The sequence below is a fragment of the Elephas maximus genome, chromosome 26, assembly GCF_024166365.1.
Source record: "Elephas maximus indicus isolate mEleMax1 chromosome 26, mEleMax1 primary haplotype, whole genome shotgun sequence".
NCBI classification, from domain to species: domain Eukaryota; kingdom Metazoa; phylum Chordata; class Mammalia; order Proboscidea; family Elephantidae; genus Elephas; species Elephas maximus.
In genome coordinates, this window is record NC_064844.1 from 46,352,747 (window position 1) to 46,366,022 (window position 13,276).

General features: G+C 45.8%; 1 protein-coding gene across 1 annotated transcript in view; it reads right to left on the reverse strand.

Moving 5' to 3' along the window:
• Positions 1-4,045: 4,045 nt before the first annotated feature.
• Positions 4,046-13,276, reverse strand: part of BFSP2 (beaded filament structural protein 2) — an 85,513-nt gene continuing 76,282 nt past the window's right edge. The window contains exons 5-6 of the mRNA XM_049870165.1: positions 9,970-10,101; positions 4,046-4,270 (exon numbers count right to left, since the gene is read on the reverse strand). Coding sequence (XP_049726122.1) covers positions 4,046-4,270; positions 9,970-10,101 — 357 coding nt within the window. The remainder of the gene's footprint in view (positions 4,271-9,969; positions 10,102-13,276) is intronic.

Sequence of the window (13,276 nt, forward strand, 5' to 3'; positions counted from 1 at the left end):
TAGTCCTGAAATAGAGCTCAACCATGCTTTGGGATGAGTTCACCAGCAGCTCTTTTGTTGTCTGCTGCAGAACAAATGCTTCTGTCCTTGACACCAATACAGGCAGCAGCCTCCCCTGCCACCTGTCAGTGAACCACTGCCAAAGTGTAATTGTACCGGGATGTTGGGAGAGAAAGCCTGATTTAAAAAAGGCCTTGGTGGAGTCAAGAGGCCAGCAGTGCCTTTTCATACCTGTTAATGCAGCCTCATTAGAAACAGCAAGAGACTGTGCTGAGAACTAAAGCACCAGTCGGCTTGGCTCTCTCTGCCAGAAGGCAATTAATTTCATGATATATGGCAGCTGCTCTGAGATCACAGCACAAAGAAGACTGAGGGTGAGCAGCCCTGCACAGCCTGCTGTCTGGTGGAAACTCAGGAGCCTGTGCAAATCCATTCTCCCCTGTTCCAGTGGCTGAAATGACTTCTAAAAACTTCTAGATACCAGAAAATGCATTGCCATGCAGCCACAGAAGTACCTCCTTTTGATGGCCACCATTTTGGCTACACTCACCTTTCGAGCCACCAGCTGTATTTCAATTAGGGATTTAGGTCTTGGCTGGAGGGCAAAAAATTAATAATAACGAGAAAGAAAAGAAGCAAACCTCAGTGTATGATATATCCAAGGTAGCCGGGCCAGCCGCACAGCCTGTCTTCTCACAAGGCACTTGTCCCCAGGTGGTTCAATTATGGGCAGCCCCCTGGTGTGCCACCACAAAGGAGATTGGTGCTTTCTCTGAAATGCAGCAAGAGGTGGCGTCTGCCCTATTTCCATGCCTCAGACAACAAACCGAATTATGTAAAATGTCATGCAAAATGTAAATACCTGTCCTGTCCATATGACTTACTAACAGTTTCTTTGATCTTGCAGGCCAACAAAGGAAACCCACTTGGAGTAATTTCAACCAGGAGACCCATTTCTTGCTTCTCTTTTAAGCTTTCTTAAGGGTAAAAAAGGTGTCTTTGGTTTGTATGTCAGGCTTGGTTATTTGGAGGCCCAGGTGTGACGGTCCTTGAATGTATCCCTATTGCTTACACCCTCCCTGTCTGGATTAGCAGCTCATGAGGACAAAGACTCAGCCTGGATATTTTGGTCTGTAATTCTGTGTGACAGGTGGACTGACAGAAGCTGGAGGGAAGGATTAAGAAATTTAGGCTGGGCCTTTTTTTATTTTTTTCAGTTTTGGAGGCACTGAGAGCCTGCGGTAGGACACAGGTGGTGGTTTCAGTTTTAATCGGAAGGCAGGGGAGCCTTGCGTGGGTGGGTGGCAGATGCACGGACTATATTTGGCTGGCCCAGACCTTGAGAGGGCTGGGGAAAGGACCCTGGAAGACAACTCTGAGGCTGTGCACTGAGGTAAGCAACCACGACCTAATGAATACTCCCATGGGCTTAAGCTGAAGTCTCCTTTAAACTGATTGAGAGGTGCTTTGCCAATGGCAAATGAAATGTGTGTGTGTGTGTGTGTGTGTGCATAAATACACATGTGGAGTACATTAAGGAGGTCTAAACACTCTGGGATCCCTGTACTTACGATACATGCAGCAAAGCAACACGCTGATCCACTCTCCAGCAAGAGTGTTGTTTTTGCCCCAAGTTGTGGCAAAATGCCACCAGCACAACTCTTGCCCAAGCAGCACATTTATGGCAATAAAACAAGAACCGTTGACCCTGGGATGATGAGGCAGATGGTGTCACACTCAAGGACTCTTCCAGAAACCTCTAAGGGATGGCTCCTCCAGCAAAGGCCAGCCAGGGCAAGTGAGACCCATCTAGATCCCATAGTGAGTTTGAACAAGGTGGGCAGACTGGAAGCTGCAGGCAAAGCATTTATTTGGAGAGAGACAGAAGGTTGCTCAAACTACAGACTACTTAAATCAAGGCAGATTGATTTCTCCACCTCCAGAAAGTTTTTTTTTTTTTTTTAGCTCAAGCTGAATCAGAGAAGGAATCAGGCAATGACTGAAGCTCCAGGTAAAACTCTTCAAGCAGCTTCCCTGGTCACTTGGTGAGGAAGGCAGCGTTGTCATTGTGAGAAGAGAATGTTTCTCCATTAACTGAAAAGACACACATCTGAGTCAGAGAAGCCATGGATGAGGAAAATCCCTAATATCACAAAAGGATTTTAGGAAAGGCAGGTGGTTCATAGGAAAGAATCTGGGCTTTGGAATAAGATAGTTTTGGGTTTCACACTCCTGCTCCATGGTTATTAACTATGCGACCTTGGGCAAATGACTTATGCTCTGAAGGCTTTGTTTCCTCATCTGTAAAATGGGGATAATGATGCAGTCGTGGCAGGGTTTGGGGGAGAGAAGATAGCACAGACTGCTGGCATATAGCAGGCATTCACTTAATGGAGTACTTGCGTTCTTGAAGGAAATTCAGCCTAACGCTATTTCTGCGTTTGTTTAAAATAACTTTGCTTATTTATTCAGATGCTCACAGGCCTCTGAAAAACTTAGCTTTGTTAGGAACATCTGGCTTTTATAATTAACAGAAATCAATCCAATAAAAAGCCATTTGGAAAGGAGCTGGATGACACATTTTCCATTTGAAAGGTTAGGTTACTTCCATGTGGCTCTCTGGCCTTACAGATATAGAACTATGATAAAAACGAATGTGTGAATTTCTGGAAAGAGCTGGCAAGGAAGTCAAGCCCCAAGGCCGATGCATATGGTCCTGGAATCTTTACGCAATAAGCAAAGCAAAACAAAACAAACCACAAACTGCATTGATATAAATATATATGATTGTGGCAGACTCTTTGGTTGGCCAACCCAACTGCCACTCACCAACCCCTTGCCTGCCCCCACTACAGAGGCTGGAAAAGCCAAGTGGTTGCTTTCCTAGCCTCCCTTGCGGGTAGGTGTGGTCCTGTGACCAGGTTCTGGTCAATGAGATATAAAGAAAAGTCCTGGGAGGACTTCTTAAAATGTTTTCCTTTCACTGATAAAAGGAGAGAGCTCCTCAGGGCATAGCCTTTTTGCTGAAGCCTCTTCCCTCTACTTGTCATGAATGGGGATGTGATGTCTGGAACCGTGGCTGGCATTTGGTAACCACGGGGTGCCCAAATGAAGACAGAAAGCCAATATACCAGGAGTAGCTTATCAGAAAGATAAAAACAAAGAGCTAGAATGCTTTGCGAAATCACTGAGTGGCCCTAGACCACTTGGAGCCCTGGTGGCTCACTGGTTGAAAGCTCAGTTGCCAACCAAAAGGTTGGCAGTTTGAATCCACCAGCCAATCCTTGGAAATTCTATGGAGCAGTTCTCTCTCTCCTGTAGGGTCTCTGTGAGTCAGAATTGGCTCAATGGCAGTGGGTTTAGACTACTTCCTACTGGGACTCTTAATAAGTATGGTTTATGCCCTCCCTACTCAGAGTGTATCGCCTGGGAGCTTGTTAGAAATGCAGAATCTCAGGCTCTACCCCAGACTGACTGAAGCAGATTCTGCATTTTGAAATGAAGTCCAGGTGATTCGGGTGGGTATTAAAGTTTTAGGAGCACTGGTTTATAGCCCCATTAATTAGGTTCTATTTTATGCAGCTGAAAACATTCCTAACAGATCCTGTGTTATGTATAGGCATGTTTATGACTATATATATATTTGTATGTGAATTGAAAAATCCTGGCAGACACAGCTAGGTTGTGGGAATGTGTATGTGTACGTTTGAGAGAAGTTTGGGGTGGTTTCTCCTTTTTACCTTAATTCCTTCTATTAAAACCAACAAAACAGTTCCCACAGAGGCAATTCCAACTCCTATGACCCCACGTGTGCAGAATAGAACTGTGCTCCATAGGGTTTTCATGGCTGTGCCCTTCTGGAAGCAGCTCGCCAAGCCTTTCTTCCCGGGTGCTGGTAGGTTCAAACAGCCAACCTTTCTGCTAGAGAGCCTAACCGTTTGCTAGCCACCCAGGCATTCCTTATATGCTTCTATAGAGTCTGAAAAAGTAATTATTTTTAAAACCACGAGTATGTGTTCCCTTTATAATTAAAGAAGAAAGCAGGCTACCGGCCCTCCTCCCTGTCTAGCAGGGCGTGGTAGGCCGCGAGCTCCTTCTGCAGCTGGCACTTCAGCTCCAGCAGGTGCTCGCGCTCCTCGCGCTGCTGCTCCGCCTCCGCGTGGATCTCCCTGAGCTCCGCCTCCAGCCTGCCCACCACGGCGCCCAGGTTCTGGAGCTCGATGTCATGCCAGTGCTTGGCATCGTGCAGGGTGTTCTCCAGGCCTCGTTTCTACAAAAGAGCGAACACGGCGTGTAAGTCCTCGGGAGGCAGGGCCGGGCCTGACCAGGGAGGTGTGCAGCGCGGTGACAGCGTGTGGTGCTGGCCTGGTCGCTGCCAGTTCTCCCAGCACGAGGACCTTGCCAGTTATGCGTGCTGACAAGGGCCAATCTTAGGCGGCTTGGTGGGGGAAATAATGAATCCTCCTTGGGAGGCCAGACTCTGGTTTGGTCCGATTCAGCGATCCTTTCGATGAGAGGGAGAGCGGGGAGGAAAGGAAGGGGTGAGGAAAAGAGAGAGAGAGTTTGCAGGTGTTTCTTCAAAGAACTCTTGCTCTCTGAGACTGCCTCTGGGCCTTTTTGCCTCTGGTTTCTTCACCTCCGCCCCCGGGAGCCCTTACGCCCTCACTGCGGAAGTCTCATTCATCATCCAGCTAACCTGCTTTGCCTCCAGCGCACCTCCCAGGATACCACAGTTGGAATGATTATCTCCAGCCTTTATACACTCACCCAATTTTATTATTATTATTGTGCTTTAGTTGAGATTTACAGGGCAAATTAGTTTTCCCATTCAATAGTTTATACACAAATTGTTCCCTGACATTTGTTGCAACCCTGCAATGTGTCAGCATTCACCCCATTACCACCCTGAGTTCCCTATTTCCATTCTTCCGGTTTTCCTGCCTTCTTATCTTTGCTTTTGGACAGCTGTTACCCTTTTGGTCACCTGTGGTATTATTTATTTATAGGCCTGAAAGGAGAACTCCGGAAGTGGCTTCAGTTCCAAGTTAGAAGGGTGTCTAAGAACTATAGTATTGGGGGTTCCTCTAGTCTCTCCCAAACCAGTAAATAGGGTCTTTTTTTTTTTTTTTATGAATTTTGTCCTATATCCGCCCCCCCCCCCCCCCCCCGCATTCTAACTGGGACCTTATATTGTGTCACCTAATTTTTTTTTCATGTTTTGGTAGCACATTTGTGCTAGTTCCTCTTTCTCTGCTGCCCCTTCACTGTGAGGTTTCCCATGGCCCCAGGCTGAGCCTACTTCTCACTGGGCTGACTTGGTCCCTGACACACTCATGACTTTAATGGTTGAATCTATGTCAGTGACTCCTCTGGTACAGATCTATCCCCCAAGTGGTGGACCAGCTACTGAACTTCTTACTAGACAGTCCACGGACACCTCAAAAGCATCTGAAATGGAGCCACTGGGTTCCTTCTGAACCTGTTGACCCCTCCTAGTCTGTGCTTTGCTGGTGAACTCACCTGAGCTAGAACCTGAGGAAAGAGGTGTCCCTGACCTCTGCCCTTCCTTCCCTCCCAAATTCTACCATCACTGTGTATTCATCCTTGCATATTCTGAGACGTTTTCACACTCTCCCCCTCCTCTCCTCTCCAGCCACCATGGCCTGGGATTGGACACTTAGTCTTTCTCACTTGGGTAAACACAGTGGCTTCCTAGCTTAGCTCCCTGCTTCTAGTCTCCTCCTACTGCTGCATTCTCCACACAGCAGCCACAGTGCTCTGCCTAAAGTCAAGTCTGTGCTCGTATCTTCTCCCCTTAGATCCCATCAGTAGCTCCCCAGGGTCCCTAACATGATACACACAACTGGCCCCAGTATCTGCCATCTTCACTCTCTACCTCACAGTAGTGTCAACACTTGTAGTCTTTGAACTCATTGGGTCCGTGCTCTTCCCTATGCCTGCACCATCTTCTTCCATTCCTCCCAGCAGCTTCATCTGGCTCACTGCTACTCATCTCTAAGGCCAAACTCAGGGGTCAACTCCTCCAGGCAACCTTCCCTGAAATTCTCTGGCCCTTACCCCTGCCAGCCCCTCCTCTGCGTTTCTGTGGCTCCCCAAGTACACGCAATGCCCTTGAACTTCTCACAGCGGATGGAATTTGCTTAGGAGTGTGTCTCCTCCAGAAGGTGAGCTCCTTGAAGGAAGGGACCAAGTCTCAACCCCAGTGCACAAGTCAGGGCCTGGCACAGAGCAGGGGCGTGGTGCATGCAGGTCGCACCGAATGACAGCACCTATGATTACACTTACTACTCTACCTCTCTGTCTCCCCACTGGACTGGAAATCTCCTCAGTGACTTATTGTTCTTCACGTCTTCCCATATACCATGCCCTGCAAACTGTAGAGCTGATACTTTTTTTTATCTTTAAAAAACTTTTTTCTTGAAGTTTAAAAAAACTCCACTAAACTGTAAAAACTCCCTTTTCTAAAAGTATTATTATGACTTTGCAGAAAGTTTTGGAAATAGAGAATATGAAAAAATCACTGTTATAACCACCAAGCTGGCTTTTTTTATGTAACACATAAGAAACAAATACATATCCTTCTAAACTGGAGTGAGTCAAGTCTTAATTAAACAAGTTTCTGTACTTCGCTGCCCAGGAGATTTTTCACCCCCTTCTGACCACTGTGGCCAATGTGTACATGTGGAAGATTCTTGGCCATGACACCATTTTGCGTCTACGCTGCTATTAAGCAGGGTAAGCATATTATTTAAATCTTAAATTCCATAGGATATGAGGATGTTGAGTCAGATTCCCATCCTTGGTACATTTATAGGAGACAAAATGTGATCAGTAGGAAGTAAATCCAGGTCAGTATTTGGATCAGGGCTGTAATTTGACTGGTGGGATCTGAAAACCCATCTGTAGCCGTGAGGATGCAGAAGTGGTCACGTGGACTTTGAGACTCATTTGTTCCAACCTCCCTGGATTTTCTCCCTTTGTTTCTCAGGACATTTCTTGGTTGTTGATGTAGGACCCATGGAACACCTGTGATTTGGAAAGGCCTTTCACAGAATCCTGGTTGGCTCGACCATCTACGGTTTTTGCTCCATGTTCTAGGTGACTTTTCCTGCTGGCCTGGAGTTTCCCCTTGATGACCTAGGACCCACTGCCCAAGGGGAGTTCATGGAAGCTCCTATCGGAGGGCCTATATCTCTTTTTTCCCATCCTCATAATCAAAGTCCAGCTTCCCCACCTAAGTCCCTGATGTTTTGGCAGAAACAGAGGAGGCCTGGTTTTCACAGAGATGATTGAGCTTGAGTCTGATCAGGCCACTGTTGCAGATCTTCTAGCCATGGCCTCTTTAAAGACATGGATAGTACTAGCGAGCAAACTGAGATCACAGAAACATACTTACTCCCCAGGTCTCTGGAGATTTGAAGGGACATCTTGAATTGCTAAACCCTCCAGAAAGTAAAATAGTGAACATCGGTGATTCCTGGACTCAAATTACATTCCTGATTTGAGCTGACTGAACACAGAACTCAGTAGGCCTCAAACACCATTATTTGTGCCTGGCTGCCAATATAAACGGTGTCTTGTTGACAAAGGCGGCCAAAAGTCTTACCAGCTCGGCTGTCTGGGGCTTATATAAGCTGCAGGGGCCTGTGTGTGCACAGGTTGCTCTGACTGAGGAGAACAGGGATGGCTGGATGATCCCTGCCATGTTTGGAAGCTGTAGCAGGGATTGCTACCTATTCTGGCTCAGTCTGGGCTCCTAACCTTGGCTGCCAGGCTCAGTGACCAGAGCAGCCCATCCTGAGCCCCAAGCACAGCCATAATGGCGCTACTCCTAAGTCTTCTGATTGGGGTGTGAGTTTTTGTTATTTTGTTCTAACAGGATGAGGTTTCTGGGAGTTTTAGTGGGGTGACCAGCTGGTTGAGGCCAACTTGGGGTTACTATACCACTGGTCATAATAATAATTTTATAATGATAATTGCATTTATTATATATAGATATAATAGGTACATAGAGATATAAATAATATGATTTATGTATTACCTATTTACATAAAAAAATTTACATAGATAACTATAAATAATAAACTGTTTATTGAATGCTCACTCTGTGCCAGGCTCTGTGCTAAGGGCTTGACATGCATAATCTAATTAGTCACCCCAGTGATTTTCTGAGGTAAATTCTATTCTGATCCTGTGGTAGATTACATTTCCATGGGTGGCTACAAGAGTTAGCTCCATCCCGCATGCTCTTCCTTAGTGTGAGGCCTCATCAAGAGGTGGACTTTATTTCTCTTCTGTAGAAGCAGGGCTGGTGCTAGGACTGCTTCGACCAACAGAATATGGTGGTAGTAATATTATTCAGGTGTTAAGAGGCCTGGTAGATTTTTGTGCTCATGCTTTGAAGGAAGCCAGATGCCATGTAAGAAGCCCAGTGATTGGAAGACCACTATGCTGCAAGGCAGCCCAAGTTAGCTACATGGAGAGGACACAGAGAGAGAGGGAGACAGCCAGGGAGAGACAGCCACACAGTCGAGGCACCAGGCATGTAAGTTGAAGACGCCATCCTTGCATGTTCCAGCCACAGCAGAGCTATCCCCACCAAACCCTGACCGAATTGCAGAATGAGTGGAGAATGGGAACTGAGGGGTACTGGGATGATTTTGACAACAGAGGGCAAGAAGATTGTTCATCTGAGGGGAACCATCTAGAATGAATACTTGAGCTAACTCCATGGTAGTCCATGGTCCTAGTGGGAGGTGGGACTGGCGGTTTGGTGATGGAGCCTATTTAGGTGGCAGAATTGAGACGAGGGTGTCTGGGGGGTGGCGGAAGCCCTAAGACTTGAAGTTGATGAAAGAGGCTAGTGTGGTCCTATAATAGGAGCTACTTGGCCTCACTGGACTCCAGCCAGTCTCAGGTGCACCACGATTACACGGACCAACCTCTTCACACCCTCCTGCTTACACCAACAAACTTGTTGTTAGAGTCAGGGCAAATGGTCCCCAGAAGGGGCATCTAGAAGGAGCAGTGTTTGATATCCTAATAGAACTTCAGTCCATTTAAGAGATCAGAGGGTGGATTTCTGTATTATTAATAATGCAAGAGACCTGCCTGCAAACCACATTGAGCCTGAGGAGCTTACTAGGTGTCTTAAATTGGGTTCCCAGCAGCGCAGCCTGACACAGGGATTCTGGTATGTGTAATTAGTAAAGAAAGTGCTCTCAGGAAAGCTGAAGCAAGGAAAGCAGGGGAACGGCTGAGCAAGGATGTGGTCTCAGCTGGAGTATGGCATTTGCTTGATTCCATGGAGAGCTCTGGAATGTGAATTATACTGTAGAATTGGTTGCACTTTGAGGCAAGTGGGCTGGGCTTTTAAACACCCCTGTCAGTCAGTCGAAGGAGCCCTGGTGGTACAGTGGTTATGCCTCAGCTGTTAACTGGAAGGACAGCAGTTCAAACCTACCAGCTGCTCTGTGGGAGACAGATGTGGCAGTCTGTTTCCATAAAGATTTACAGCCTTGGAAATCCTATGGGGCAGTTCTACTCTGTCCTATAGGGTCACTATGAGTTGGAATCCACTTCACGGCAGTGGGTTTGGTTTGGGTTTTGGGTCAGTCAGTTATCGGCTGAGGGCTGGGGACAGGGCCTAACTTCCTGGGCCAGCTGGCTTTTGTTTAGCTGAGGGCAATTCTCTGGAGAAGTGGGGCAGCTAAAAGGGGCACCTGTGGGCTTTTAGCAGCCAACATTCACAGCAGCCTGATAAAGTGTCTACTACTCCTGCTGTGTACATCAGTCTCAGATGCTCCCTGGGAGTCAGAGGATATTTTAGGCCTCAAAACTCATGAGAAAACCAAGTTGCCTTGCAAACAACAACCCATATGACTGGAACCCAACAGCTGAGAGTTAAAATTGACACGGGAAATGCCAGGACTCTTCTGGCGCACTCACCAGGGCCTGTAAAGATTCTGTCTCGGCCTGGAGGCTCTGGACTTGGCACGAAGTGTTGTGTAACTCCACCCTGAGGGCAGCGGCCAGCTTCTCTTCCTGGGTCTGGGCCATGCGGGCCACCCCCGCCTGTTGCTGTGAAGAGTCAGGACTCAGTATAACCAGGTATGAGTCACGAGCTTAAAGCCCGACCTTCCCTCTCACCCTTTTTAACTGCCACTCCATTGCCTTGAACTCAGGAGAAACTTATCTGTCAGATTTTAAATCCCTCTTTTTCTACAGACTCCTTATCAACTTGTATACAACATTTATTTATTCTGAGTATATAATGTATGCAAATGGAATAATATTCAAAAGATTCTCTAAAAGATATGTAGTAGAAAGTTTCCTTTCCTCCCTGTGCCCTAATTACCCACTTGTCCTGTTTCCAGTGTCTTATGCCTCCTTCCAGGAATATTTAATACATTTAAAAATAAATATATCTAATCATTCCCCCTTTCTTTGATCACTTCATCTATCTTAGAAATTAGTTTATATCAGTATATAAAGACCTACTGCGTTATCTTTAACAGTTGCATAGTATTACCTCATCTGGAAGTACTGGGATTTATTTTGAAGTCCCCTGCTGATGGACATTTAGATCGTTTCCTGTCTTTCCATATATCACAATAATAATGCGAAGACTAACTTCATGCACCCCTCATTTTCCACACAAGGGAGTGTTTCTGTCGGATGAATTCCTGGAGTGGAACTGCTGAGTCAAAGGCTATGCATTTGTAATTTGGATGAACGGTGGCCAAATCGCCTTCCAGAGAACTTGTAAGCCCTTCCAACAGTGTAGGAAAGTGCCAATCTCCCCACACCTTCCTCAAACAAGGAGTTACCCAATGTGTTCATCTCTGTCATCCTGATCATCCCTCATTTCCTTTGAAAAACCAGTCTGGCCACAATTGTGAATATAAGGAGAAAGTCTGTGGTTTGAACTTTATCCCCAGAGCAAGAGGGGCAGCTTCTGATCCCTTCATACAACGTGCAGAGGGAGCAGGTCATTGTCTCCCCTCTCCTTGTGGAGGAAGGGAAAGAAGAGAGCACACTCATTGTCTTCAGTGCAGCCTAATGGGATGCCTCCTAGCCAGTGGCCTAGGGGAGAAAAAAACTGCTTCCTTTCCCAGATCACTAGGTTTCTGGAATTACTGTTTTTATCTTATACTAAATACTCACTTATAGAATTATGCAAAAATAGTCCAATCTAATCAACTGGGTAAAGAAATCCCAAGTCAAGATGCTCATATCCAATAGTAGTTCTTCCAACCCTTGCTGCTTAAAGGCTGTGAAAAACAACATCAAAGAGATGGAGACACCACAGCTGTTGTTGGTTCTGACTCATGGTGACCCCATGTGTGAAAGAGTGTAACAGCTCCATAGGGTTTTCAATGGCTGATTTTTGGAAGTAGATTGCCAGGTCTTCCTTCCAAGATGCCTCTGGGGTGGACTCAAACCTCCAACCTTTCAGTTAGCAATGAAGGTTGTTAATTGTTTGCACCACCCAGGGACCCCAAAGGCTATAAAGAGCTCGACAAAATGACCTTAACAGAAGCTGAGGGCTCTTGACAGCCAAAGGCTGTGCACCCCATCGCCCTTTCAGAGTCTCAGTCCCTGCCCATAAAATGCAGAGGACACAAGTGGAGAATGATAATCATATGACGGCTACCTTTCAGGGTCACTGTGAGACTCTCATCAGGCTATGCATGGACCTTAGAGCCTTACATACATGCAAATACTAGCTGTATATTATTTTCTACATGTAAAAAGTGAGTCAACAAATGAGTTTGTAAAAGTCGTTACGAAAACCAATAACTAACGTTCAGTAAGCACTTACTCTGTGCCAAGACTGTGCTAACAGCTTTATGTTCATTATCTTATTTAATCTTCATAACCGTATAAGGCAAGTGTCCTTATTCTTATTTTACATGAGAAAACTAAGGCACAGAGAGATTGAGTTATTTACTCAAGGCCATATAGCCTACGGAAAGGCAGCATGGGATTCAAGCCAAGGAAGCACAGCCCCGAGTTGTGCCCTTAATCAGTATTTAATGATGTCACCTTCACCAGTCCAGCAACTTAAGACCCTTGAAAATGGAATTGTTTTCCCCAAAGCTAACGTGACTGACTCTGAAATATCCTCATTATCTGCCCAGCTGCCTTGTGATCAGTAGTCCATGTTTTCTTCCTCACTCTTGGAGGTTGGGGCCCTAGCAGGATGGGTTATGTGGGCAGGGAGGTGGATAGGAAGGGGGCGGTGGTGTCCTGGTGGACAAATGGGGTAGGCAGTGTAGCTACACAGAGTGGCCAGGAGCAGTGGTGAGCTGTAGCTTGCTCCTAATGGCTCACAAGAGCCGATGGTTAAATTTTCAGGAATTTTGTGAGCAGGTTAAACACAGGAAGATCTACTACGTTAAACCCAGTCATCATTAAAAATTAAATTATACAGACTTACAATTCAGTAAGTTATATATAAAATCAATGGTAATAAATGCTCAAAACTCCTCGCTTCCTAATCACTTTATTCTAGCATTATTTATGCAAATGGTCAACACAGGTGCTAACTGAAAGGCTGGAAGTTCAAGTCCACCCAGAGGTGCCTTGGAAGAAAGGCCTGATGATCTACTTCTGAAAAACCAGCCATTGAAACCCTATGGAGCTCAGTTCTACTCTGACACCCACCGAGTGGTGGTGGAGGGCCATTATCCCTGCTGTCTATGCCTATAGTATCTGTGCAGGGGAAACAGGACATAGTGGCGTTTTGCTGTACGTCTCTTCCCGACTCTGGGAGTTTACGTCAAGTCGGTAGCTGGAAATCAGGCATGATTGGAGTATTTATACTGTGCAAATCCGCAAACACTATAAATCAAGGCTTGATTTATTATTTTGTTAGTTGTCTAGACTTAACGAAGGGATGGAACCTGTTAATCACGCGGATTAAATGTCAAAGTATGTCATGTCTGTAGCTGTTACATTGCGAGTAGCACAAAAAATGGAGAGAATATATTTCCAGTATTTGAAAACGATTATCTGATTCAGAAAAGAAGTCACTCACATCACTGATGAATAAACTCATTAAGGAAAACAAAAATATCGATCAAAATTCATATTGGAACTATTTTCATTCATATATGAGGTGAGTGACTATCAGGTATTAGTAATTTTTTTATAGTCTGATTTTGTGACACTGTTGTTGATGATGTTAGTGTTGGGTGCTGTCCAGTCGATTCTTCCTCATAGCAACCCCATGTGACAGAGTGGAACTGTC